This window comes from Giraffa tippelskirchi, chromosome 4, assembly GCF_054371585.1.
Source record: "Giraffa tippelskirchi isolate mGirTip1 chromosome 4, T2T-mGirTip1v1.2.pri, whole genome shotgun sequence".
Taxonomy (NCBI): domain Eukaryota; kingdom Metazoa; phylum Chordata; class Mammalia; order Artiodactyla; family Giraffidae; genus Giraffa; species Giraffa tippelskirchi.
Window position 1 is genome coordinate 126,999,157 of NC_137278.1, and position 26,758 is coordinate 127,025,914.

A 26,758-nucleotide genomic window follows, 5' to 3' on the forward strand; every position below is an offset into this window, starting at 1 on the left:
TTTTTTTCATGTTGCTCATTATTTTTTATTTTAAAGAAGATACACTGATTAGAGATAGGATAGATATAGTAGGGATGGAAAGTCGTTGCATTAAAACAAATCAAGGGACATATTGGCCCAGCCCAGCAGGATCAAATGCAGAAGGCCGAGGCTAATTCCATCTCACTGATAACTCTTAGCAAACTATGTTAAGCCATGGCAAGAAACCTGAAACAGAAAACAGATAAGAGGTTTTCAAAAAAGGTTGAAAATGTGGCTTCATACCTTGGAATCTTCAAGAAGACTAACAAATGTCAAATGACACTGAATTCATGGTCAAAAAGAGATTTACATTCCTAGAAGATAAACACCTAACTCCTGTCCAGAAGCAATTGGACATAGAGCCTGGGATGGAAGCCTAGATCAGTGGGAAGTTTAGAAAAAAACAGAGAAATGACTAGTATGGATTAGTTTTCCATGTGCTACAGCACACAGCAGTCCAGCCTTCTCTTGATAAAAGACAAATATTCATTTTGTCACCCATTGACTACCCAATACAGAACTTTGAGCCAGGAGCCATGCACTGAAAGAGTATAAATATTTCTAAGATTCCTCAGGACTTTCATTGTTTATGTACCAATCCATCTCCTCTCTTAATGCATAGCACAATATTCAGGGGAAAGTTTCTGTTGCAATTTTTTATTTCATCATCTTTAAAATATTTATTTCATAGAGTTACTATGAGATTTAAACTGTTCAGTTGACCATAGCTTATGGAAAAACCTGAACGAACTTTTAGGCCAACCCTACATTATATGTGTGAATTTGATACCACATTGCCTGTCATATATTCAGAATCAATCATAGTAGTCACTGATTTTACCAGGCTGTTTGAGGTCAGAGGGAAATGAACCAGGAATAGGAAGACTGTACCATGAACCACAGTGGAATTCCAAATTCCCAGAAATACCAGAATAACACTCAAAGCATTCTGCCTCAAGGAAGCATCTTTGTAAAGATATTTTCTATTTTTAGAAAGATCTTTAAAGGAAATAAGAATTTTCTAGCAAAACAAAACAGACTTGGCCACATGGAGGGACATACTTTGGTCTCTCCATTGTCAATTTTACTAACGATGAATTTTACCTATTAAATTCCAAGATTTCAAGAGCCATGCAGATAAAATTGGTAAACGAGAGACTCAAAATTTTTGATTTCTCTGATGTTGTCTCTTGGCTTGATTTGTAAAGCCACAAGGATTTAGAAAATACTGAAAAGAGAGCAGGACTTTTCTCATGACTTTTTTTGCCCCCCAAATATAGTCTATGCTGAGAATAGTGGACATAAGAAATCCAGGCGCTCTATGAGGAAAGTACTTATGGGGTGATCTTACAAAACCAAGCGGTGGTCTGTCTAGTACTGGCTGTGGAGGTGGCCTTTGTGGTAGATGCAGCACCGGTTGAGCTGGCAGCAGTGGAAGTGGAATCAGCAGAGCTTGTGGTAGGGGCATCTGTACTTTCGCTGGGAGCATCTGTGCTTTCACTGGGAGCATCTGTGCTTTCGCTGGGAGCATCTGTGCTTTCACTGGGAGCATCTGTACTTTCGCTGGGAGCATCTGGAGTTGCGCTGGAGTCAGCAGAGTTTGTGGCAACAGTTTCAGAAGCTGAAATTAAGAGGAATCATTGAAATCAAGACATATGAATCTTCAGGCAACATGCTTGAATGTGCATTTCTCATTCTGAATTCATCTCAGCAAATGTCATCAATTCTGTCATACCTTTACCCTAGCTACCAACTCTTCTCTTACTCATTCTTCCTAGCCCCGTCCTTCATGGGAGAGAAAGAATTTAGCATTTCCTTGCTAGGGCAGTGAGACTGAGGGAAGACACAGGCAAATACTTTCTGCTAGCATGAACATGAAAGACCAAATCCACATATGTCCTTATTCACAGGAACCACTGCTGAGACACAAAAAGGAACTTCCTGTGGACTGACATTCTGGGGACTTCCCACAGAATGACTTAGACCTGAGTAGGTGCTAAGTATCAGGAGCATTGCAGTATGAGGAGAAGAGAAGAATCAGTTGATGCATCTCAGATTAGAGATCTGCAGGTTCAAGCTTAAGGAGCTTAAGGAGAGATATATTTGTCTCACCTTTTGTGGGAACTTGTACTACAGCAATAATTGTGAGTCCCTTCTACATAATGGGAAATACTGGTACTATTCTGAAAATAATAAGAATAAGCAAATGCTCTTTCATCCACCCCATGTTCAAAAGGATCTTGCCAAGATTTATGAGATTTATCTCTCCCCACAGAGCTGCTAACAAATAGCAAGAGTCAGACCCCAAAACTTTGAGCGAAAACCATCTCATCACCATCTCCATCCCTGTACTCTAGCTGTGCTGACTCAGGCCTCGTGCAGGAAAGAGAATATATTTTTTAACTGGACTCCACATGGCACATGTGGCACAGTATGCGAGGTCAGACTAGAGTCAGTGCCCTGTGACCAGAGAACCCAAGTCCCCAAGCTGCTGAGGCTGAAAAGAGGGATCTTCAGAATGCCTGCGTGAGCACGACACGCACAGCACAGAATGGGCAGGGTGCTGTGGGGATAGTCCAAGCCTGACTAGGAGCTTTGGTCCACAACCTTGGGACTCAGATTAAAGAATGAAAACAAACCTCAGCCTGGGAATCAGGCATCGATGCCATTACAAAGAGCAGAGCTTAGAGCCCTGCTTGCACTTGACCCCTATATTCCACATCCTGTTATCCCACTCTCCCATGTGGTCCCATGCCCTCATTTCTGCCTCACTCTCAGGAACTACATTCTCCTCATTATGGTGAAACCACACTCCTCAATGGGACTTGAATCCAGTCGCACTTCAGACTGGGATTGGAAGCCACAACTACTTTAAGAGGTGACGTTAACTCACAATCTTTTAATTCAAACTGCACACCTGGTGCTTGGTGTGTAGGTTCTTTTGTCTTGGTGCAAAACAATTCAAGTACAGAGAGAATTCAGCCAGAGGCAAAGCAACAGGCAAAGAGGGAGTTAATTAGAGTAGGATATTTGTGAGAGATACAGGCAGGCAAGGGACTGCAACCCTGAGAACAAAGAAGGCTGCCTACTTATTTTTTTCTGGCTGTATCCCGAAGCTCATAGGAGTTTAATTCCTGGACCAGGGATGGAAAATGGGCCCAAGCAGTGAATGCATCACATCCTAACCCATGGACCACAAGGGAATTCCTAAGGGCTGCATTTTTATAATGAAAGAAAAAATGGGAAGGGTAGAAGACCACAGATTTTCTCTTTTGGGGTCAGACATCAAGGCTTATATCATTAGTTCCTCCTTGACATTTTACGGTCTAACCAGAACTGTCATGGTGCTATAATCATATGTATATTAACAAAGAAGTGGTGACATATCCTAAAATACTGTAATTCATCTCAGGTTCTGGTATAATGTCCTCTTGCACCTAATTTCTTTTCTCTTTCACCTATACTCCTATCTTGGCTATGTGCAGGAATGCAGTTTTTCAGGATCTGTTATTACAAACCTCCCAAGGCCAAATTCAGGCCAGGCCTCATCCCATTTTTCTGTGGCAGTGGCCACTGAGTAAACAATAAGTCTGTTTACTTTCGAAATGTTCTGATTATTGCTTAATTGCCGTATGTTCTGATCATCTTCTAGTTGGTGTCTAGCTCATGGTGATCTTCTGAAGTCCCTCTCTGTCTTCCCCAAGTGGGATTTCCAGGTGTAGAACTATCTTATTCTATCCCTATCACTGGGACTAAATGGCCTCTTATTTACACACTGGCCATATATTCAGCCCTTTGGTTTAGGGTAATCAGAAAGACTTTATATGCACCTCCACAAATTCTCAGGCCACAACATCAGACCACGGCTTCCTCTCTGCTGAAGAAAATTCAGTGATTGACCCACAATTTGTGTAAATCCATGCCAGAGTGTTCATATCCTCTAATAATGTGTAAGAAATAAGCAGACTTTCTATGTTCACCATAAACATTTGAATCCGGCAAAAGATTTTGCCAGGCTTGGGCTTAGGAATCCTTATATCCTATCTCCTGTGGAAACTTTGACATGAGGCTGGGATGGAAAATAGTCATTGCTGGAAGGAGATGAGGTGCAAGGGCAAACTCACCTGGTGTGTCCTGTGGAGCAGTTGTTGGATCCTCTGAAAGAGAAAAATAAAAACAGGATGTGAGTTGAACACCAGATTTGGGTGTGGAGAGAAGAATATGGACAATGGTGCAGGCTTTCAGAGTCAAATAACTTTAGTCTTTGGTGCACACGTTGAGGGGGAAAAGATGCACAGATAATATAAAATCCCACAATATGTGGTCACTTTTGATTTCCTGAAATAAACCTCTGATTTGTATTCTTAAACAGATTTTACTGACTCTGACCATGAAACTGGGTTCCAAGGTCAGAAATGAGCTATGATCTGATTGAATTGGGAAGAGCCTAAGGGCAGAGTAAAATCTATCGTGAATGGTCAGTGAAAATGGTGATGGAACAGGGGACTGGAGTAGAGGACAGGAGAGGCCAGCATTCTAGGCTCCCCCAAACCCATGTCCACACAGAGTTCTTATCTTGTAACTATTCCTCCAAACCTTATTTTCAGGTGAGAATCTTTACTTACGACCAGAAACCAGGATCGTGGACACTGCCACCAGTGTCAGGAAGGCCAAGAGCTTCATGATGGTCAACTGCAAAGCAGGGGTCACAGGAAATTTTCGGAGCCCTGAGGAATCCTGACTCCAGGATTCCACATCAACATTCATTATATAGGAAAAAAGAGAACACCAATCAGAAGATGCCAGACCAGAATCCAGGTTAGTTAATGCCAAGAGTGTTGGTTCTCAGAGAAACTGCCAAAGAAAACACAGCACAGCCTGAGGCTCTTGGAAAGATCATAATATCAATCATTTCATTCTGACATATTCATACCTTGTAGATAGAGTGGTACCATGATTATAGTCTTTTCTGACAAGATGAAAAAAACCCCACATCCAGTTCTCCTGATTTAGTCATATCTGCAGTGCTCCCTTCAGAGATTTTGGAAGCTTACTCAGGCTTGTCTTTCATCAAAGGAGATTAATCAGGGTAGAGCAGCCTGATGGAAGAACCACCCTCTGAGAGTCAGGCTGTGCATTCTTCCAGCTATGGCCTCTCTCCTGCACATGTGAATAAAGAGAAAAACAATAGAAAATGAAACTCAGTTCAGTTCAGTCACTCAGTCATGTCCGACTCTTTGCGACCCCATGAATCACAGCACGCCAGGCTTCCCTGTCCATCACCAACTCCCAGAGTTTACCCAAACCCATGTCCATCGAGTCGGTGATGCCATCCAACCATCTCATCCTCTGTCGTACCCTTCTCCTCCTGCCCCCAATCCTTCCCAGCATTAGGGTCTTTTCCAATGAATCAACTCTTCGCATGAGGTGGCCAAAGTATTGGAGTTTCAGCTTCAACATCAGTCCTTCCAATGAACACCCAGGACTGATCTCCTTTAGGATGGACTGGTTGGATCTCCTTGCAGTCCAAGGGACTCTCAAGAGTCTTCTCCAACACCACAGTTCAAAAGCATCAATTCTTCAGCACTCAGCTTTCTTCACCGTCCAACTCTCACATCCATACATGACCACTGGAAAAACCATAGCCTTGACTAGGTGGACCTTTGTTGGCAAAGTAATGTCTCTGCTTTTAAATATGCTATCTAGGTTGGTCATAACCTTCCTTCCAAGGAGTAAGCGTCTTTTAATTTCATGGCTGCAATCACCATCAGCAGTGATTTTGGAGCCCCCAAAAATAAAGTCTGACACTGTTTCCACTGTTTCCCCATCTATTTCCCATGGAGTGATGGGACCAGATGCCATGATCTTAGTTTTCTGAACGTTGAGCTTTAAGCCAACTTTTTCACTCTCCTCTTTCACCTTCATCAAGAGGCTCTTTAGTTCTTCTTCACTTTCTGCCATAAGGGTGGTGTCATCTGCTTATCTGAGGTTATTGATATTTCTCCTGGCAATCTTGATTCCAGCCTGTGTTTCTTCTAGCCCAGCGTTTCTCATGATGTACTCTGCATATAAGTTAAATAAGCAGGGTGACAATATACAGCCTTGACGTACTCCTTTTCCTATTTGGAACCAGTCTGTTGTTCCATGTCCAGTTCTAACTGTTGCTTCCTGACCTGCATACAGGTTTCTCAAGAGACAGGTCAGATGGTCTGGTATTCCCATCTCTTTCAGAATTTTCCACAGTTTATTGTGATCCACACAGTCAAAGGCTTTGGCATAGTCAATAAAGCAGAAATAGATGTTTTTCTGGAACTCTCTTGCTTTTTCGATGATCCAGTGGATGTTGGCAATTTGATCTCTGGTTCCTCTGCCTTTTCTAAGACCAGCTTGAACATCTGGAAGTTCATGGTTCACATATGGCTGAAGCCTGGCTTGGAGAATTTTGAGCATTACTTCACTAGCGTGTGAGATGAATGCAATTGTGTGGTAGTTTGAGCATTCTTTGGCATTGCCTTTCTTAGGGATTGGAATGAAAACTGACCTTTTCGAGTCCTGTGGCCACTGCTGAGTTTTCCAGATTTGCTGGCATATCGAGTGCAGCACTTTCACAGCATCATCTTTCAGGATTTGAAATAGCTCACCTGGAATTCCATCACCTCCACTAGCTTTGTTTGTAGTGATGCTTTCTAAGGCCCACTTGACTTCACATTACAGGATGTCTGGCTCTAGGTGAGTGATCACACCATCATGATTATCTGGGTCGTGAAGATCTTTTTTGTTACACAGTTCTTCTGTGTATTCTTGCCACCTCTTCTTAATATCTTCTGCTTCTGTTAGGTCCATACCATTTCTGTCCTTTATCGAGCCCATCTTTGCATGAAATGTTCCCTTGGTATCTCTAATTTTCTTGAAGAGATCTCTAGTCTTTCCCAATCTGTTGTTTTCCTCTATTTCTTTGCATTGATCACTGAGGAAGGCTTTCTTATCTCTCCTTGCTATTCTTTCAAACTCTGCATTCAGATGGGACTATCTTTCCTTTTCTCCTTTGCTTTTCACTTCTCTTCTCTTCTCAGCTATCTGTAAGGCCTCCTCAGACAGCCATTTTGCTTTTTTGCATTTCTTTTCCATGGGGATGGTCTTGATCCCTGTCTCCTGTACTGATGTCTGTTAATTAATGCATGCCTGACTCCATACATTCATTCTCCAAAATTCGTTGAGCGCTAGACATTAAGGAAGCAGTAGTGAACAAAGCACACAAAAATTACACACCATACACCCTGTTGTTGAAACCCATATGTTAATAAGTAAATAGGAAGGAAGGGAGGCAGGGAGGCAGGGAGGAAGGAGAGAAAAATGGAAAAGAATATTTTGTATATATAAGGTGATAAAGCCTAATAAATAATAACACAGGTAAGAAGGAAGGAAAGAATTATAGGAGATGGAAAGTGATGTTATGTTTACGATATTTAGCACAAAAATGGGCTTCCCTGTGGCTCAGACAGTAAAGAATCTGCCTGAAATGCAGGAGACCCAGGTTCAATCCCTGAATCAGGAAGATCTGGAGAAGGAAATGATAACTCACTCCAGTATTCTTACCTGGAGAATCCCATGGACATAGGAGCCTGGCGGCGGGCTACAATCCATAGGGTCACAAAGAGTCACACACAACTTAGAGACTAAGCAACAACAAAAGCCCAAAAATGCTAAATTCATACTCTCAAATTAAAATTAAGTCCAATTAACAACTGAAATTAAATCCAGAATGTTCTCCAAAATGTTTTACTACTGCCCTTTCCTGTCACTTAGTTCTTTTTTTTTATATATAAATTTATTTATTTTAGTTGGGGGCTAATTACTTTACAATATTGTAATAGTTTTTGCCATACATTGAGATGAATCAGCCATGGGTTTACATGTGTTCCCCTTCCCGGACCCCCCACCCACCTCCCTCCCCATCCCATCCCTCTGGGTCATCCCATTGCCCCGGCCCTGAGCCCTTGTCTCATGCATCGAACATGGAATGGTGTTCTGTTTCACATACGATAATATACATGTTTCAATGCTATTCTCCCAGAACGTCCCACCCTCACCTTCTCCCTCAGAGTCCATAAAATTGTTCTATGCATCTGTGTCTCTTATTCTGTCTCGCATATAGGGTTATCGTTACCATCTTTCAAATTCCATATATATGCATTAGTATACTGTATTGTTGTTTTTCTTTCTGGCTTACTTCACTCTGTATAATGGGCTCCAGTTTCATCCATCTCAGTAGAACCGATTCAAATGTATTTTTTTTTAATGCCTGAGTAATATTCCATTGTGTATATGTACCACAGCTTCCTTATCCATTCGTCTGCTGATGGACATCTAGGTTGCTTCCATGTCCTGGCTATTGTAAAAAGTGCTGCGATGAACATTGGGGTACACGCGTCTCTTTCAAGTCTGGTTTCCTCGTTTCACTTAGTTCTTTATAATTAGCATTATGAAAGTTATAATAGAAGTATATATAAGAAAGTAAAAGTTACCAGACCATCTAACACAATGAGAAACTGTAATTATTACCTTGTTAATATACATTTCCTAAACAGTTCTATGGACATACGAATACATGCTCCTCCATGCTTAGCATTCCAAACTATTGTTTACCACTACCAAAAACCTGGAGAAGGAAATGGCAACCCACTCCAGTATTCTTGCCTGGAGAATCCCATGGACAGAGGAGCCTAGCAGACTACGGTCCATGGGGTCACAAGAGTCGCACACGACTTAGCGACTAAACCAAACCACCACCAAAAACAAATTTAAATGAACTTCTCCATGTTCCTCTTATCATATATAAATCTGTACATACAAATCTATATATATGTTGATACATTTCTTACAATATGGTATACAAAACAGCATTATATTCTGATCATTCTTTCTTCTTTGTGCACTCAACATGATGTCTAACAAATCTAGCTCAGCCACTATAGATCTGTATCATTCCTTTAAATGGTTTTGTTATATCATAATTGACTCTAACCTTCCATGTTGATAGAAATTGAGGTCACTGCTAGTTTTTTGCTGCTACCAATCATAAAGCCATTGATATGCCTTTTTAATGTACTCTTACCAAATATTTTATATCAATGCTCTAGATTGCCAGACTTATTAATAAACTCATGAGTATTTTTAATAGGTAGTATCAAATTGCTTTCCCAAAGAACTCAAAAAATTATTATTAAAAGAAAGAAAATATGAGAGTGCTTCTTTCCAGCCATCTTGCCAGAAGTAAATGTATCTCAATATTATTTTTCTAACCTGATCAGTCAAAGCAGTATTTGTTATGCTCATTTGCATTTCCTGGATTATAGTAAATTTGAGCATACTGCATGAATTTATTGACATTTGAATTTCCTTATTCATGATTTTCTATTCAAATAGTTTATTCTGTCTTCTGATCTTATCATTTTAAAGACTTAGCATATACAAGAGATTTTAATATTTTTAAACTCTTACAAAAATCACAAGGCTTTACAATCTAACACAATTTTAATTTTATTCACAATATATTTTTAAAGTTTCAAATTAGTAACCTATCATTTTTATTATACTTCCTATCTTAAACAGTTTGCAAAACATATAACATGACATCTTAAATTTGTGACACTTCAGTATTCCTCCATACAAACTTCACATCTCTTTCTACCCTCTGAACTTACCCAATGATCATAAACCTGGCCCCACCAGCAGTGCACACTCTCATTTGAATCATTTAGTAAAGGACCTAGGCCCTGAAAGGAAACCAAAAAATAAGCCTCAGCCTGAAGGGAGGTCTTGAGAGGAACATCAAGGACTTGGTGCAAAATCAAGCCCCTTGCCCGTTGTCAGATACCTCACAAAGATTGGAAGATTCTGCAGTAGTCCTGGACTGGGACGGGCAAGGATACCTGAATGAGTTTCACAAAGACAAGAATTAACTAGACACAGATAAACAAGAGGATACGGTACTAAGTTTATATAAGAGAGCAAAGATGTAATTAGAAGTCTCAGGGTAATGTGAGGCCCAGGAAGATTCGGTGTTAGGATCAAAGATCAGCTCTCATCCTGTTCTTCCATCAGAGGAGCTGAGAAACAAACAGGGCTACACAATGACTGTTCAGCAATATAAATCTGACTGTGTGCACAAGCACGGTGTGCAGACCTAGCATGTTACTTCTAATTATCAATAGCTTCCATTATCGCTGTTCAGTCTCAAATAGCACCTCTTGATGGAATCAAGTTAGTCTATTTTCATACAAGGTTTATCACTTCCTGATGTTTCCTCGTCTCACTCTTTCTTTGTCCTTGGCTTCTCTAGTGTTGTCTTCCTTCAAATAAATGAGCTCTAAAAGAACAAAAAAACTTAAGTTGTTCAACTCTGTTTCATAAGACCTAGAAGAATACCAAGCACTGAGTAGGCTCTTGAGAAATGAGCCTAACTAAACGAATGAATGAAGGAATATAATACAAATTCAAATAGTAAGCAAAAGACAAAGGAGGAGGACTTTGAGTATCAGGGAGGGAGTGTACTGTGAAAGGTCAGGATTAACCAGGATGTGGATGAGGTCTTGTGAGGTTGAACCTCAGGCTATGACTCTGAGTTACGATATGAAATAGGTACAGATGGGCTAGGAAGGCAGGAATCTCATGAACCGAATTAACTATGGAAGAAGGCCAGTAGTGTTTAGAGACAAAGATTCTTTATTCTCTCAAATCTCCTAGTCACAGAAATCTGAATCTAAAGGGTCACACACACACACAAAAATAGCATACACTTTCACATGAAGATAGGGACTCCCTGCACCAGTGACCCAGGGCTTCCCAGGTGGCCCAGCCATAGAGTATCTGCCTGACAATGCAGGAGACACACGTGATGTGGGTTTGATCCCTGGGTGGGGGAAGATCCCTTGGAGTAGGAAATGGCAACGCACTCCAGTATTCTGTCCTGGAGAATCCCATGGACAGATGAGCCTGGTGGGCTACAGTCCATGGAGTCGCAAAGACTCGGACAGGACAGAGCGACTGAGCATGGACACGCACCAGTGAACCACAGTGAAGATTCAACTGTACCTGGTAAACCTTACAATACTTCCTGAACTGAAAATTCAGGGAAGTTTTCCTAAAACTTGCCTGTGTCCTGGTTCATTATTTTACTATCAGAAAAGAACTCTCCTAAGTACAAATTCCTTCCACCGTTGGCTTTTCCTAGTTAAGGAAAAGAACATCTAATCCTTGCCCTAATTCTCATTCCTTTTCCAGTCGAGGCTCATCCTACTCAGTGTGTGTGTGTGTGTGTGTGTGTGTGTGTGCACGCACGCATGTGTGTTCAGTTGCTAAGTCATGTCTGACCCTTTGCAGCCCCATGGACTGTAGCCCACCAGAATTCTCTGTCCATGGGATTCTCTAAGCAAGAATACTGGAGTGGGTTGCCATTTCCTACTCCAAGGGGATCTTACTGACCCAGGGATTCAACCTGCTTCTCCTGTGTCCCCTGCATTGGCAGGCAGATTCTTTACCACTGAACCACCTGGGAAGCCCCTATCCCACTCATTGCTTTATATCAATTCTCTATAAGTGCAACTCTTTTTTAAAAAATTTATTTATTTTTTATTGAAGGATAATGGCTTTACAGAATTTTGCTGTTTTCTGACAAACCTCAACATGAATCAGCCATAGGTATATATATATCCTTTCCCTTTTGAACCTCCCTCCCATCTCTCTCCCCATCCCACCCCTCTAGGTTTATACAGAGCCTCTGTTTGAGTTTCCTGAGCCATACAGCAAATTCCCATTGGCTATTTATTTTACATATGGTAATGTAAGTTTCCATGTTACTCTCTCCATACATCTCACCCTCTCCTCCCCCTCCCCATTTTCGTATGTCTGTTTCTCCATTGTTGCCCTATGAATAAATTCTTCAGTACCATTTTTCTAGGTTACATATATATGCATTAGAATACGGTATTTATCTTTCTTTTTCTGACCCAATTCACTCTGTATAATAGGTTCATCCACCTCATTAGAATGACTCAAATGCGTTCCTTTTTATGGCTGAGTAATATTCCATTATGTATATGCACGACAACTTCTTTATCCATTCATCGTGGACATCTAGGTTGCTTTCATCTTCTAGCTATTGTAAACAGTGCTGCAATGAACAATGGGATACATGTGTCTCTTTCAATTTTGGTTTGCTCAGGGTATATGCCTAGGAGTGGGATTGCTGTGTCACATGGTGGTTTTATTCCTAGTTTTTTAAGGAATCTCTGTACCGTCTTCCATAGTGGCTGTATCAATTTACATTCCCACCAACAGTGCAAGAGCGTTCCCTTTTCTCCACACCCTCTCCAGCATTCATTGTTTGTAGACTTTTTGATGATGGCCATTCAGACCAGTGTAAGGTGATATCTCATTGTGGTTTTGATTTGCATTTCTCTAATAATGAGCGATGTTGAGCATCTTTTCATGTGTTTGTTAGCCATCTGTATGTCTTCTTTGGAGAAATGTCTGTTTAGATCTTTTTCCCACTTTTTGGTTGGTTGGTTTGTTTTTCTGGCATTGAGTTGTATGAGCTGCTTGTATATTTTGGAAATTAATCCTTTGTCAGTTGTTTCATTTGCTCTTATTTTCTCCCATTCTGAGGATTGTCTTTTCACCTTGCTTATAGTTTCCTTTGCTGTGCAAAAACCTATAAGTTTAATCAGATCCCACTTGTTTACTTTTCTTTTTATTTCCATTACTCCAGGAAGTGGGTCATAGAGGATCTTGCTTTGATTTATGTCATCGAGTTGTCTGCCTATGTTTTCCTCTAAGAGTTTTATAGTTTCTGGTCTTACATTTAGGTCCTTAATCCATTTTGAGTTTATTTTTGTGTATGGTGTTAGGAAGTGTTCTAATTTTATTCTTTTACATGTAGCTGTCCAGTTTTTCCAGCACCATTTATTGAAGAGGCTATCTTTGCCCCATTGTATATACTTGCCTCCTTTGTCAAAAATAAGGTACCCATAGGTGCATGGGTTTATTTCTGGGCTTTCTATCTTGTTCCATTGGTCTATATTTCTGTTTTTGTGCCAGTTCCTTACTGTCTTGATGACTGTAACTTTGAGGTATAATCTGAAGTCAGGAAGGTTGATTCTTCCAGCTCCATTCTTCTTTCTCAAGACTGCTTTGCCTATTCAGGGTCTTCTGTGTTTCCATATGAATTGTGAATTTTTTTGTTCTAGTTCTGTGAAAAATGCCATTGGTAATTTGATAGGGATCACATTGAATCTGTAGATTGCATTTGGTAGTATAGTCATTTTCACAATATTGATTCTTCCTACCCAGGAACATGGAATATCTCTCCATCTGTTTATGTCATCTTTGATTTCTTTCATTAGTGTCTTATAATTTTCTGTGTACAGTTCTTTTGTCTCTAAGTAAGTTTATTCCTAGATATTTAATTCTTTTTGTTGCAGTGGTGAATGGGATTGATTCCTTAATTTCTCTTTCTGATTTTTCATTGTTAGTATATAGAAATGCAAGTGATTTCTGTGTATTGATTTTGTATCCTGCAACTTTGCTCAATTCACTAATTAGCTCTAGTAATTTTCTGATACTATCTTTAGAGTTTTCTATGTACAGTTCATGTCATCTGCAAACAATGAGAGCTTTACTTCTTTTCTGATCTGAATTCCTTTTATTTCTTGTTCTTCTCTGATTACTGTAGCTAGGACTTCCAGAACTATGTTGAATAATAGTGGTGAAAGTGGACACCCTTGTCTTGTTCCTGATCTTAGGGGGAAAGCTTTCAGTTTTTCACCATTGAGAATAACAGTTGCCATAGGTTTATCATATATGGCCTTTACTATGTTGAGGTAGGTTCCTTCTGTGCCTATTTTTTAAAGAGTTCTAATCATACATGGGTGCTGAATTTTGTCATGCTTTTTCTGCATCTATTGAGATTATCATATGGTTTTTATCTTTCATTTTGTTAATATGGTGTATCACATTGATTTGCGTATGTTGAAGAATCCTTACATCCCTGGAATACACCCAACTTGATCATGGTGTATGAGTTTTTTGATGTACTGCTGAATTCTGTTTGCTAAAATTTTGTTGAGAATTTTTGCATCTATGTTCATCATATTGGCCTGTAGTTTTCTTGTTTTGTGTTGTCTTTGTCTGGTTTTGTTATCAGGGTGATGGTGGCCTCATAGAATGAGTTTGGAAGTGTTCCTCTGCAATTTTTTGAAAGAGTTTTAGAAGGATAGACATTAGCTCTTCTCCAGTGTTTGATAGAATTCTCCTGTGAAGCCATCTGGTCCTGGGCTTTTGCTTTGGGGGACATTTTTGATCACAGATTCAATTTCAGTGCTTGTAATTGGGTTGTTTGTAATTTCTGTTTCTTCCTGGTTTAGTCTTGGAAGATGGAACTTTTCTAAGAGTCTGTCCATTTCTTCCAGGTTATCTATTTTATTGCCATATGGTTGTTCATAACAGTATCTTAGAATCCTTTGTATTTCTGCATTGTCTGTTGTAACCTCTCCTTTTTCATTTCTAATTTTGTTGATTTGATTCTCTCTTTTTTTCATGATGAGTCTGGCTAAAGGTTTATCAATTTTGTTTATCTTCCCAAAGAACCATCTTTTAGTTTTATTAATCTTAACTATTGCTTCTTTCATTTCTTTTTCATTTGTTTCTGCTTGGATCTTTATGATTTATTTCCTTCTATTAATTTTGGGGGTTTTTTTGTTCTTTTTTTTTCCAGTTGTTTTAGGTATAAAGTTAGGTTGTCTATTTGATGTCTTTCTTGTTTCCTGAGGTAGGATTGTATTGCTATAAGTTTCCCTCTTAGAACTGCTTTTGCTGCATACTATAGGTTTTGAGTTGTGTTTTCATTGTCATTTCTTTCTAGGAATTTTTTAATTTCCCTTTTGATTTCTTCAGTAACCTGTTGGTTATTTAGAAATGTGTTGTTTAATCTCCATGTGTTTGTGTTTCTTACAGTTTTTTTTCTTGTAATTGATATCTAGTCTCATAGCCTTGTGGTTGGAGAAGATGCTTAATACGATTTCAATTTTCTTAAATTTACTAATGTTTGATTTGTGACCCCAGATTTGGTCTATCCTGGAGAATGTTCCATGTGCACTTGAAAAGATGGTGTATTCTTCTGCATTTGGATGGAATGTCCTGAAGATGTCAATGAGATCCATCTCATCTAATGTATCACAAAACACTTGTGTTTTGTTATTAATTTTCTGTTTTAATGATCTGTCCATTGTTGTGAGTGGGATGTTCAAGTCTCCTACTATTATTGTGTTACAGTCAATTTCTCCTTGTATGTCTCTTAGTGTTTGTCTTATGTATTGAGGTGCTCCCATGTTGGGTGCATAAATATTTACAATTGTTATGTCTTCCTCTTAGATTGGTCCCATGATCATTATGTAGTGTCCTTCCTTATCTCTTGTAATCATCTTTATTTTAAGGTCTATTTTGTCTGATATGAGGATTGACACTCCAGCTTTCTTTTGCTTCCCATTTCCATGGAATATATTTTTCCATCCTCTCACTTTTAGTCTATATGTGTCTTTAGGTCTGAAGTAGGTTTCTTGTTGACAGCATATATATGGGTCTTGTTTCAGTATCCATTCAACCAGTCTGTGTCTTTTGGTTGAAGCATTTAGTCCATTTACATTTAAAGTAATTATTGATATATATGTTCTTACTGCCATTTTCTTAGTTGTTTGGGGTTGATTTTGTAGATCTTTTTTCTTCTCTTGTATTTCTTGACTATATAAGTCCCTTTAACATTTGTTGTAAAGCTGGTTTGGTGGTACTGAATTCTCTTAACTTTTGCTTGTCTGAAAAGCTTTTTACTTCTCCATCAATTTTGAGTGAGATCCATGCCAGGTACAGTAATCTTGGTTGTAGATTTTTCCCTTTCAGTACTTCCCTTCTGGCCTGCAAAGTTTATCAGCTGTTAAGCGTATGGGGTTTCCCTTGTATGTTACTTGTTGCTTCTCCCTTGCTGCTTTTAATATTCTGTCATGTTTAGTCTTTGTTAGTTTGATTTTATGTGTCTTGGCATGTTTCTCCTGGGTTTATCCTGTATGGGACTCTTTGTGCCTCTTGGACTTGATTGACTATTTCCTTTTCCTTGTTGGGGAAATTTCCAACTACAATCTCTTCAAAAATTTTCTCATACCCTTTTTCTCTTCTTCTTCTGGGAACCCTATAATTGAATGTTGGTGCATTTGATATTGTCCCAGTGGTCTCTGAGACTGTCCTCAGTTCTTTTCATTCTTTTTACTTTATTCTGCTCTCCAGAAGTTATTTCCACCATTTTATCTTCCAGCTCACTGATTCGTTCTTCTGCTTCAGATATTCTGCTGTTGATTCCTTCTAGAGTATTTTTAATTTCAGTAATTGTGTTGTTTGTCTCTGTCTGTTTATTATTTAATTCTTCTAGGTCTTTGTTGACTGGTTCTTTCATTTTCTCCATTTTGTTTTCAAGGTTTTTGTTCATCTTTACTATCATTATTCTGAATTCTTTTTCAGGTAGTTTGCCTATTTCCTCTTCATTTATTTGAACTTCTGTGTTTCTAGTTTGTTCTTTCATTTGTATAGTATTTCTTTGCCTTTTCATTTTTTTTTAAAACTTATTGTGTTTGAGGTCTCCTTTTCCCAGGTTTCAGGGAAAGTTGAGTTCTTTCCTTGAAGAAGGTTGAATTCTTTCTTCCTTTTGGTTTCTGCCCTCCTAAGGTTGGTCTTGCAGTTTGTGTAAGCTTTGTATAGGGTGAGATTTGTGCTGAGCTTTTGTATGTTTGTTTGTTTTTCCTCTGATGGGCAAGGCTGAGTGAGGTGGTAATCCTGTCTGTTGATGATTGGATTTGTATCTTTGTTTTGTTTGTTGTTTAGATGAGGCATCCTGCACAGGGTGCTACTGGTGGTTGGGTGATGCCGGGTCTTGTATTCAAGTGGTTTCCTTTGTGTGAGTTCTCACTATTTGATACTCCCTAGGGTTAGTTCTGTGGTGGTCTACGGTCTTGGAGTCAGTGCTCCCACTCCAAAGGCTCAGGGCTTGATCTTGAGTTTTGCGTGGCTCTATATATTCTTTTCCCCTGGTCAGGTACACCTGTTCGCTCTCAGCTGGTGTTCTGTGTCTGAAGGTGTATTCCTGATGTATCCGTGGAGAGAGATGTAATCAACTTCCACCTACTCCTCTGCCATCTTGTTCTTTCTAAGTGCAACTCTTGTTCCCATGAGTTTTTTTTTTGTTTGTTTTTATTTATTTATTTATTTATTTATTTATTTTTTTAATAAATTTATTTATTTGAGTTGGGGGCTAATTACTTTACAATATTGTAATAGTTTTTGCCATACATTGACATGAATCAGCCATGGGTTTACATGTGTTCCCCTTCCCGGACCCCCCACCCACCTCCCTCCCCATCCCATCCTTCTGGATCATCCCATTGCCCTGGCCCTGAGCCCTTGTCACATGCATCGAACATGGAATGGTGCTCTGTTTCACATATGACAATACACATGTCTCAATGCCATTCTCCCAGAACGTCCCACCCTCACCTTCTCCCTCAGAGTCCATAAAATTGTTCCATGCATCTGTGTCTCTTATTCTGTCTCGCATATAGGGTTATCGTTACCATCTTTCAAATTCCATATATATGCATTAGTATACTGTATTGTTGTTTTTCTTTCTGGCTTACTTCACTCTGTATAATGGGCTCCAGTTTCATCCATCTCAGTAGAACCGATTCAAATGTATTTTTTTTAATGGCTGAGTAATATTCCATTGTGTATATGTACCACAGCTTCCTTATCCATTCGTCTGCTGATGGACATCTAGGTTGCTTCCATGTCCTGGCTATTGTAAACAGTGCTGCGATGAACATTGGGGTACACGTGTCTCTTTCAATTCTGGTTTCCTCGGTGTATATGCCCAGCAGTGGGATTGCTGGGTCATATGGCAGTTCTATTCCCAGTTTTTTAAGGCATCTCCACACTGTTCTCCATAGTGGCTGTACTAGTTTGCATTCCCACCAACAGTGTAAGAGGGTTCCCTTTTCTCCACACCCTCTCCAGCATTTATAGCTTGTAGACTTTTGGATAGCAGCCATTCTGACTGGTGTGAAATGATACCTCATTGTGGTTTTGATTTGCATTTCTCTAATAATGAGTGATGTTGAGCATCTTTTCATGTGTTTGTTAGCCATCTGTATGTCTTCTTTGGAGAAATGTCTGTTTAGTTCTTTGGCCCATTTTTTGATCGGGTCGTTTATTTTTCGGGAATACAGCTGCAGAAGTTGCTTGTATATTTTTGAGATTAATTGTTTGTCTGTTGCTTCATTTGCTATTATTTTCTCCCATTCTGAAGGCTGTCTTTTCACCTTGTTTATAGTTTCCTTTGTTGTGCAAAAGCTTTTAATTTTAATTAGGTCCCATTTGTTTATTTTTGCTTTTATTTCCAATATTCTGGGAGGTGGGTCATGGAGGATCCTGCTGTGATTTATGTCGGAGAGTGTTTTGCCTATGTTTTCCTCTAGGAGTTTTATTGTTTCTGGTCTTACGTTTAGATCTTTAATCCATTTTGAGTTTATTTTTGTGTATGGTGTTAGGAAGTGTTCTAGTTTCATTCTTTTACAAGTGGTTGACCAGTTTTCCCAGCACCACTTGTTAAAGAGATTGTCTTTTCTCCATTGTATATTCTTGCCTCCTTTGTCGAAGATAAGGTGTCCATATGTGCGTGGGTTTATCTCTGGGCTTTCTATTTTGTTCCATTGATCTATATTTCTATCTTTGTGCCAATACCATACTGTCTTGATGACTGTGGCTTTGTAGTAGAGCCTGAAGTCAGGCAGTTTGATTCCTCCAGTTCCATTCTTCTTCCTCAAGATTGCTTTGGCTATTCGAGGTTTCTTATATTTCCATACAAATTGTGAGATGATTTGTTCTAGTTCTGTGAAAAATACCATTGGTAGCTTGATAGGGATTGCATTGAATCTGTAGATTGCTTTGGGTAGAATACTCATTTTCACTATATTAATTCTTCCAATCCATGAACACGGTATATTTCTCCATCTGTTTGTGTCCTCTTTGATTTCTTTCATCAGTGTTTTATAGTTTTCTATATGTAAGTCTTTTGTTTCTTTAGGTAGATATATTCCTAAGTATTTTATTCTTTTTGATGCAGTGGTGAATGGTATTGTTTCCTTAATTTCTCTTTCTGTTTTCTCAATATTGGAGTATAGGAATGCAAGGGATTTCTGTGTGTTAATTTTATATCCTGCAACTTTACTATATTCATTGATCAACTCTAGTAATTTTCTAGTAGAGTCTTTAGGGTTTTCTATGTAGAGGATCATGTCATCTGCAAACAGTGAGAGTTTTACTTCTTCTTTTCCTATCTGTATTCCTTTTATTTCTTTTTCAGCTCTGATTGCTGTGGCCAAAACTTCCAAAACTATGTTGAATAGTAGTGGTGAAAGTGGGCATCCTTGCCTTGTTCCTGACTTTAGGGGAAATGCTTTCAATTTTTCACCATTGAGGATAATGTTTGCTGTGGGTTTGTCATATATAGCTTTTATTATGTTGAGATATGTTCCTTCTATTCCTGCTTTCTGGAGGGTTTTAATCATAAATGGATGCTGAATTTTGTCAAAGGCTTTTTCTGCATCTATTGAGATAACCATATGGTTTTTTTCTTTCAATTTGTTAATGTGGTGTATTACATTGATTGATTTGCGGATGTTAAAAAAACCTTGCATTCCTGGGATAAAGCCCACTTGGTCATGATGTATGATCTTTTTAATATGATGTTGGATTCTGTTTGCTAGAATTTTATTAAGGATTTTTGCATCTATGTTCATCAGTGATATTGGCCTGTAGTTTTCCTTTTTTGTGACATCTTTGTCTGGTTTTGGAATTAGGGTGATGGTGGCCTCATAGAATGAGTTTGGAAGTTTACCATCTTCTGCAATTTTCTGGAAGAGTTTGAGTAGGATAGGTGTTAGTTCTTCTCTAAATTTTTGGTAGAATTCCGCTGTGAAGCCGTCTGGTCCTGGGCTTTTGTTTGCTGGAAGATTTCTGATTACAGTTTCGATTTCCGTGCTTGTGATGGGTCTGTTAAGATCTTCTATTTCTTCCTGGTTCAGTTTTGGAAAGTTATACTTTTCTAAGAATTTGTCCATTTCTTCCAAGTTGTCCATTTTATTGGCATATAGCTGTTGGTAGTAGTCTCTTATGATCCTTTGTATTTCTGTGGAGTCTGTTGTGATCTCTCCATTTTCATTTCTAATTTTGTTAATCTGATTCTTCTCCCTTTGTTTCTTGATGAGTCTGGCTAATGGCTTATCAATTTTGTTTATCTTCTCGAAAAACCAGCTTTTAGTTTTGTTGATTTTTGCTATGGTCTCTTTTGTTTCTTTTGCATTTATTTCTGCCCTAATTTTTAAGATTTCTTTCCTTCTACTGACCCTGGGGTTTTTCATTTCTTCCTTCTCTAGTTGCTTTAGGTGTAGAGTTAGTTGATTTATTTGATTTTTTTCTTGTTTCTTGAGGTACGCCTGTATTGCTATGAACCTTCCCCTTAGTATTGCTTTTACAGTGTCCCATAGGTTTTGGGTTGTTGTGCTTTCATTTTCATTCGTTTCTATGCATAATTTTATTTCTTTTTTGATTTCTTCTGTGATTTGTTCGTTATTCAGAAGCGTGTTGTTTAGCCTCCATATGTTGGAACTTTTAATAGTTTTTTTCCTGTAATTGAGGTCTAATCTTACTGCATTGTGGTCAGAGAAGATGGCTGGGATGATTTCAATTTTTTTGAATTTACCAAGGCTAGATTTATGGCCCAGGATGTGATCTATCCTGGAGAAAGTTCCATGTGCACTTGAGAAAAAGGTAAAATTGATTGTTTTGGGGTGGAAACTCCTGTAAATATCAATTAAATCTAATTTGTCTATTGTATCATTTAAAGTTTGTGTTTCCTTGTTAATTTTCTGTTTAGTTGATCTATCCATATGCGTGAGTGGAGTATTAAAGTCTCCCACTATTATTGTGTTATTGTTAATTTCCCCTTTCATACTTGTTAGTATTTGCCTTATATATTGTGGTGCTCCTATGTTGGGTGCATATATATTTATGATTGTTACGTCTTCTTCTTGAATTGATCCTTTGATCTTTATGTAGTGTCCTTCTTTGTCCCTTTTCACATCCTTTATTTTAAAGTCTATTTTATCTGAAATGAGTATTGCGACTCCTGCTTTCTTTTGGTCTCCGTTTGCATGGAATATGTTTTTCCATCCTTTCACTTTCAGCCTGTGTGTGTCCCTAGTTTTGAGGTGGGTCTCTTGTAGACAGCATATATAGGGGTCTTGTTTTTGTATCCATTCAGCAACCCTTTGCCTTTTGGTTGGGGCATTCAACCCATTTACATTTAAGGTAATTATTGATAAGTATGATCCCGTTGCCATTTACTTTGTTGTTTTGAGTTCGTGTTGAAACATCCTTTCTGTGTTTCCTGTTTAGAGAAGATCCTTTAGCATTTGCTGGAGAGCTGGTTTGGTGGTGCTGAATTCCCTCAGCTCTTGCTTGTCTGTAAAGCTTTTGAATTCTCCTTCATATCTGAATGAGATCCTTGCTGGGTACAGTAATCTGGGTTGTAGATTATTCTCTTTCATTACTTTAAGTATGTCCTGCCATTCCCTTCTAGCCTGAAGGGTTTCTATTGAAAGATCAGCTGTTATCCTTATGGGGATCCCCTTGTGTGTTATTTGTTGTTTTTCCCTTGCTGCTTTTAATATTTGTTCTTTGTGTTTGATCTTTGTTAATTTGATTAATATGTGTCTTGGGGTGTTTCGCCTTGGGTTTATCCTGTTTGGAACTCTCTGGGTTTCTTGGACTTCTGTGACTATTTCTTTCCTCAATTTAGGGAAATTCTCAACTATTATCTCCTCGAGTATTTTTTCATGGCCTTTCCTTTTATCTTCTTCTTCTGGGACTCCTATGATTCGAATGTTGGGGCGTTTCATATTGTCCCAGAGGTCCCGGAGGTTTTCCTCATTTCTTTTGATTCTTTTTTCTTTTTTCCTCTCTGCTTCGTTTATTTCCATCATTCTATCTTCTACCTCACTTATCCTATCTTCTGCCTCCGTTATTCTACTGTTGGTTCCCTCCAGAGTGTCTTTTATCTCCTTTATTTCATTATTCATTCTATATTGATTCCTTTTTATTTCTTCTAAGTCCTTGATAAACATTTCTTGCATCTTCTCAATCTTTGTCTCCAGGCTATTTATCTGTAACTCCATTTTGCTTTCAAGATTTTGGATCATTTTTATTATCCTTATTCTAAATTCTTTTTCAGATAGATTCCCTATCTCCTCCTCTTTTGTTTGGCTTTGTGGGCATTTCTCATTTTCCTTTACTTGCTGAGTATTTCTCTGCCTTTTCATCTTGTTTAGATTGCTGTGTTAGGCGTGGCCCTTCTGTATTCTGGTAGTATGAAGTTCCTCTTTGTTGTGGAGGTTCCTCACTGCGGTTGGGGTTGGACAGGTGGCTTGTCAAGGTTTCCTGGTTGGAGGAGCTTGTGTCGGTGTTCTGGTGGGTGGAGCTGGATTTCTGCTCTCTAGAGTGTAATGGAGTGACCAGTATTAATTTTTGAGATGTCTATGGATTTGGTGTGCCTCTGGGCAGCCTGTATATTGATGCTCAGGTCTATGTTCCTGCGTTGCTGGAGAATTTGCGTGGTATGTCTTGCTCTGGAACTTATTGTCTCTTGGGTGGAGCTTGGTTTCAGTGAATTTATGGAAGCTATTGGATGGTCTCTTATTAATTAATGTTTCCCCTGGCTTTCAGTCTTATTCTTGCAGTAGCCTCAAGACTTCTCCTTCCATACAGCCTCAATAATAAAACTTTTAGGTTAATGGTGAAAAGATTCTCCGCAGTGAGGGATACCCAGAAAGGTTCACTGAGTTACATGGAGAGATGAGGTGGGGGGGGGTGGGTTGAGGTGACCAGGAGGGGAAGAGGGGAATTCAAATGTGGAGAGAGCAATCTAGCCAGTAAGCACTTCCCTCTGTGCTTTCCACAGTTTGGAACCCTCAGAGTGATTCACAGAGATACATAGAGAGGGGGGAGGAAGGTAACAGAGGTGAGCATGAGTAGAAAGGGAGGAATTAAGAGGGGAGAGAGAGATCTGGGCAGTATCCTGTTCCTGAAGTGTTCTCCGGTACCCAGAACACCCTCAGAGATTCACAGAATTGGGTTGAGAAGAGAAGGAGGAGGGTGGGAGATAGAGGTTCCCTGGGGGAGAAGAAAGAGCATCAATAGGGGGAGAGAGTGATCAGGCCAGTGATCACACTCCTGAGTAAAAATGGGTCCTAAAGATTGGGTTCTTAAATGTACAAAGTTGATATCAAATATGTAAAACAAAGATTAAAAATCTAGAGTAGAGGTTAGACTCTTATAAAACTTACAATCTAAAAAAAAAGAAAAAAGGAAACAGTGTAAAAAGAAAAAAAACAGAAAAACAGTAAAAAAAGAAACAGTAAAAAAATGTAGAACAGGAAAAAAAACATTAAAAAAAAGAAAACACAAAAGGTATAAGATATATGTATGTAGTTTGCTTCAAAAATAGGGTTTTTTTTTTTTTTGCAAGTTAATAGTGGGTTATGAAAATGAAAGTTAAAGGTGTAATAGAGGACTTGAAGAAAAAGGAAAGAAGAGAAAAAAAAAATTTTTTTTAATTAAAAAAAAAATTAAAAAAAAAAAAAATAATAATAATAGTAAAAAATATATATATCCCGGACTTTCTCTGGAGCTGTTGTGAGCAGTGTGGGATCTGCTCAGTTTTAGATAGATCCTTATTCCTGCTTATACTTTTCAAGATCTATAGGTCCTTTTTAATGCAGTCGGTATTAACTACAGGGATCTTAATCTGTTGGCCTGTCCCTTCCAAAGCGCTTCCCTCTGTTTATTTGGCTTCTGTTTGGAGATCTCTTCAGTATCTAATTTCCGCCCTGCAACAAAGCGGTGGAGGTGATCTCTTTAGGTTCGCTTGTTCAATCGTGCTGTGGGGAGGAAGGAACACTGCAATTCTGGCGTGTGTGTGGTAAGCTCGCAGTGTCTCGGCCGCACTGGGTTCGCCCCCGCTCACGGCGTGTGTGCTTTCCCCGTCTACCCTGCTCAGGCTTCAGGTTACTCGGCTGGGGAGCGGGCCCTGAGCTGCGTGCACTTCCCAGGTCTAAGCCGCTCAGGTTCAGGCTCCCGGTTACTCCACAAAGGCGCAGACTCGGTTTCGCCCGCGGCTTGTGCCGTTCCCGGTCGGAGCTGCCCAGGCGGCCAGAAGTTTGGCGAGGGCGCTGTCCCCTGTTGGGGCGGTGCGGCTTATCACCACCCTGGTCCCCGCCTCGGTTTACGGGCGCGCCCGGCTCCGGTGTGCTTTGTGTCGGTTCTGGGGAGCTGGTCTCTGGCTGCGACCCTCCCGGCGGCTGTCGACCCTCCGGGATCTCAGGCAGTCTTTGCTTAGAAACTGGGAGCCTGTTTGCAGTTTGGTAGGGGGTGCCCTCTCTGGAGCCGAGTTTGCCCCTTTCCGGCTCTGGCGGGCCCTGCCTGCCCGCTGTGTCCGGAGGGGGATGGGGCGGTCCGCAGCCGGCTAGCTCTCCTCTGGTATCGCTCAGTCCTTTGTTCTGTGAGCGGGCCGGCAGTGCCTTAGAGTTGGGCTTTTCGCGGGATAGTTCTCTCTCTCTCGCTGTCCCACAGTTTAGGTTACTATCTCACGTTAGCTCCCTCAGATCGCCCTCGGGGCACTCGGGCCCGGTCCTTACCCTAGGCAATGCCGCCCGCTCCTCTCCGTTCAGCCCCCACTTGCTGGTGGCGGATGATGCGAGCGTCTGGGGTTCTTTGCTGGGAGTTGCTTTAGGCACGTAATCTGTGGATTTTATTTATTTTTTCCTCCCAGTTACGTTGCCCTCCGAGATAAAAAATCCTCCCCCACACCCGCCGGTGAGAGGGTTTCCTGCTGCTTGGAAATTCCTCCTCTTTTACGACTCCCTCCCCGGGACGGGTCTCCATCCCTAACTCTTTTGTCTCTCTTTTTATCTTTTATAATTTCTCCTACCTCTTTTGAAGATAATGCGCAGTTTTTGTGAAAGCCTGACGTCCTCAGCCAGCCTTCAGAAGTAGTTTTGTGAAGTTTGGTCAGCGTTCAGATGTTCTTTCGATAAATTTGTAGAGGAGAGAGTGGTCTCTCCGTCCTATTCCTCCGCCATCTTCCCCATGAGTTTTAAATGGCTGCTCCACTCTAGAAACCCAGAACAAACCACAAAGTACTGTTTCCTAAAGTAAAGCAATCAGACAAGTGTTATCCCCATTGTTCACACTTTACTTTTTTCTGTCTCTCTGGAAATATGCCACTGTTTCTTCTTCATTATGTTTTGTTTTCTTTTTCTTTTTCTTAATATCTTCTTATTTCTTTTTACAAGTCTCATTATCTCACTCAGTTTATCTGTATTTCCCATCATCTTTACCCTCATCTAAACTACTTTTACACATTGCCTTTATTATAATTGCATAAATTTTACAGGCTGTACAACATTCTCAGGCTTCCCAGACTCCATTCCTGAAAATCTGAAAATAATTACACACTGAGACTGACACCTCGGGAAAATATCCTTCAGAATACTGTGTGGTTTACCCTAGAGTACTTAGATAAGCATCCTTTTTCCTCATCAGCCCCCTCAACCCTCACATTTACTCTCTGTCTTTGAGAATCTCATTACCCTCCTACATAGCTGAAAAAATTCTACTACAAGAGTGTCCTTCCTGATGCCTGAGGACAGTTTCATTCTACATACAGTGCCAAGCAGACCTTGAAATACCATCAGTCCTTTTTGTTCCTGCTCACCTCTCTCTATCCTAACATTTACCTTAGTCTTCCATCATCACACTTGCTGGATATTTACTATGCACAGTCAAGTACTTATTCAAAAATCTGAGCCAGGTACTTGGATATTCTGTTAATTTTTATCTGGAATTATTATTGAATTATTCAGCACTATTATAAAAAAGAGGTTGCAGATTTGACAAGAGGAATGGATTCTGGGTTGAGAGTAATTCATAATAAAACTTCAAGGACACATGTTTATTTTTTTACGTTTTTTATTGAGGTATATTTTATTTATAATATTATATTACTTTAAGATGTATAACAAAGTGACTCCACGTTTTTATACGTTATACTCAATTTGCAGTTATAAAATATTGAACTTATTCCAAAGTTAAACAATATACCCTTGTAGCTTATTTATGTTGAGTAGTTTAAACCTCTGAATCCCCTTTCCCTCTGTTGCCCCTACCACCTTCTGTCACCTAAATGGTAACCAATAATGTGTTCTTTATAACTGTGAGTATGTTTATCTTTTGTATAATCACTAGTTAGTTTTATTTTTTAGATTCCACAATTAAGTGATAGCATACAGTATTTGGCTTTCTCTGTCTGACTTATTTCACTAAGCATATTACACTCCAGAACCATCCATGTTGCTACAAATGGCAAACTTTCATTCTTTTTTATGACTGAGTCATATTTCATTGTAGATATTCACCACATTCTCTTTATCAGTCGTTTCTTGATGACCCTTAGGTTCCTCCTATATATTAGCTATTGTGAATAATGCTGTTATGGACATTAGGTTGCCTGCATCTGTTCAAGTTAGTG

General features: G+C 39.5%; 1 protein-coding gene across 2 annotated transcripts; it reads right to left on the reverse strand.

Annotated features, from left to right (window-relative positions):
• On the reverse strand, positions 1-25,325 carry MUCL1 (mucin like 1). 2 transcript variants are annotated; one of them, XM_081592232.1, is made up of 7 exons: positions 25,160-25,323; positions 9,899-10,390; positions 9,726-9,797; positions 4,647-5,181; positions 4,146-4,178; positions 1,373-1,642; positions 1-207 (listed from the first exon to the last, which is right to left on the reverse strand). In XM_081592232.1, exons 4-7 carry the CDS (start codon positions 4,786-4,788, stop codon positions 176-178), a joined length of 477 nt encoding a protein of 158 aa, XP_081448358.1. In that variant the 5' UTR covers positions 4,789-5,181; positions 9,726-9,797; positions 9,899-10,390; positions 25,160-25,323; the 3' UTR covers positions 1-175. The 2 variants fall into 2 exon arrangements, with proteins under 2 accessions (XP_081448358.1, XP_081448359.1); XM_081592233.1 differs by having other exon boundaries at positions 9,726-10,390; positions 25,160-25,325.
• Positions 25,326-26,758: the final 1,433 nt, after the last annotated feature.